This window comes from Sinocyclocheilus grahami, unplaced genomic scaffold, assembly GCF_001515645.1.
Source record: "Sinocyclocheilus grahami isolate Dianchi unplaced genomic scaffold, SAMN03320097.WGS_v1.1 scaffold1864.1, whole genome shotgun sequence".
NCBI classification, from domain to species: domain Eukaryota; kingdom Metazoa; phylum Chordata; class Actinopteri; order Cypriniformes; family Cyprinidae; genus Sinocyclocheilus; species Sinocyclocheilus grahami.
The window spans coordinates 116,752-118,922 of record NW_015507043.1 but is presented as its reverse complement, the minus strand read 5'-3'; the positions used below and the strand labels follow the sequence as shown (position 1 = coordinate 118,922).

At 36.2% G+C, this 2,171-nt stretch overlaps 1 protein-coding gene across 1 annotated transcript in view; it reads right to left on the bottom strand.

Moving 5' to 3' along the window:
* Positions 1–1,020: 1,020 nt before the first annotated feature.
* LOC107573085 (low molecular weight neuronal intermediate filament-like) overlaps positions 1,021–2,171 on the bottom strand; it is an 11,062-nt gene continuing 9,911 nt past the window's right edge. Inside the window, exon 3 of the mRNA XM_016259524.1 lies at positions 1,021–1,047. Coding sequence (XP_016115010.1) covers positions 1,021–1,047 — 27 coding nt within the window. The remainder of the gene's footprint in view (positions 1,048–2,171) is intronic.

Below are 2,171 nucleotides of genomic sequence, written 5' to 3'. Positions count from 1 at the left end.
AAACATTTAACCAGATTTTAAAAAAACACTGGGTGGATCTTTATCATTATAGGGTGGTTGTGTACACACACTGCCAACACACATTTCAGTTCAAACAACTTGTAAAAGTGCATGTAGCATCCTATGACCCCTTTAAACAACAAATGCTCTACTTTGAAGACAACTGAGCTGCTACTTAAAAATAGTAATAATAGCATTGCTGTTTGTTAGAGACAAAGAGGCAGTGTTTGGTTGATAAATGGCTTTATTTGGCTTTAGGGGAACATCACTGCATCAGTTAGTAGCTTTACAGTTAAAGTGTCAGCACTCCTGACCATCTCTGAAACATTAGTGAGGACTCTTTTAAGCAGCTTAGATTCATGATTAAGGCATTTACGTACATTTTTACACACATCAAGCAACTCTATCCCACCTTTTCAATATTGTCAAGCTCCAAGTGAATCAGGCCATGCACACTGAACCTCCTCTTGATTGATTCATTTCATGAATAATTTGCTGCACTGTTAATTGGAAATCTTGCTCTTCCCTCCTTTCCGACTCTGCAAAAATCCCGCTTTAACGTCACTGTCACTTCACACATTTCCTCCAGACTTTAAGAAAACAAGACTTCATCAGTTTAGAGACATTTCCTTCAACCCTAAAACACAGTACAATGTAACGTGCATTTAAAGAAAAAAAAATGTAAAATCTAATTAAAATTAAATTTGAAGTAAGAATTTGTCAGAGCAACACTAGAAGCATATTCTGTGGGCAGACATTACACTTTTTATATGCACAAAGGTTTATGAAAGAAGAAATGTGATTAGGTCACAAAAATGCATAAATAGAAAATATTTTGTGAACATGACAATATTCAGTTGGTTTTATTAACCCCAAAATTAAAAGAAAAAATATTTTGCATAAAGAAAATATTTGACGATTTAAGATTTTTGCGTTAAAGTGTTAAAGTTAAACACCTCCCTCCCGATTCAAACTATTATAAAGTGATAAAAATGGTGCTTTATTTAAATGTTTATTCATCTATTCATCATGGTAGCATTTGTTGTACTGCAAATAATACAAAAATTTTAATACTACAAATGCTGTAAATGTTATGAATTATTCTCATTTTTACTGTAATACAATAACAGTTATGAGAATATTAAGAAAAGTAATGAGAAATAAGACAAGCAGAATATCCAGATGCATTACGCTAATCAGAATTGGGTGTGGGAGCAACAAATCTTAATGGCCCTAAAAGTAATCTTCATCTTCTTAATCCAAAAATAAAAAATAATTAAAAAATGTCTTTTGATTTCAGCAGTGGTCTGGACATATTTCTTGTAATTCAGCAGAAACACAAAAGGGATGGCTAAACTCAGAAGAAAGCCATGCCATGGATTAGAAAGCGAGAAGAAGAGAAATACGTCAAGAGCTCAGGATGGAGAGGAAGATGAATGGATCAAGAGGAGGGCGTTTTTGAACACAGGAAGGAATAGAGGGATATTTAGCAGCAATCGTCTCTAAAGTGTCAGAATCTAAATTGCAGAAGGGTTTTCCCACACTACAGATGATACACAATGCGCTCTTCTTTCTCAAATCCATAAATGTTGAATCTTTTATCTCATCAACCTCGTTTAACTGCATGCTGTGACCGGTGCGTTTAAGGAAACCGTGAATGGATGAGCAGATGCGTGCATTAATGTTAAAAAATGTTGCATGCTTTGCATTCTTCCCCTTACGAGCGAACGTAATGAAATGAGCTTGGACAATTTCATTCATGTGGGTATAGATGCCCTAAAATCGCTGGAAAATTAGGAGACGTGGCCTCTCCCTGTGCTTGGCTTGTGACGTACATTCAGGACTCGAGTGAAGCTCTAGATAATGGATATGCTTTTGCTCAAACAATAATTACTTCCTCCAAGTCCAAACTCACTTATGTTTAAAATCAGATAGCACCGAGAGGTTGGAACCTGCAAACTTGGTCCGTTTTGCATTTGGACTGCATGGCATCACTTTCTGCACTCTGGGAAATAATGGCACGTGAACACCAGGAAGAATGAACATTTTGCCATCATATACGATCCCCAATGTCCTTCAGGCCCCATATTATTGTCTTAGACGCTTAAAAATAAATGTGCTTACACGGTTCTTCACAGCGATGCCGTAGAAGAACCATTTTTGGTTCCACA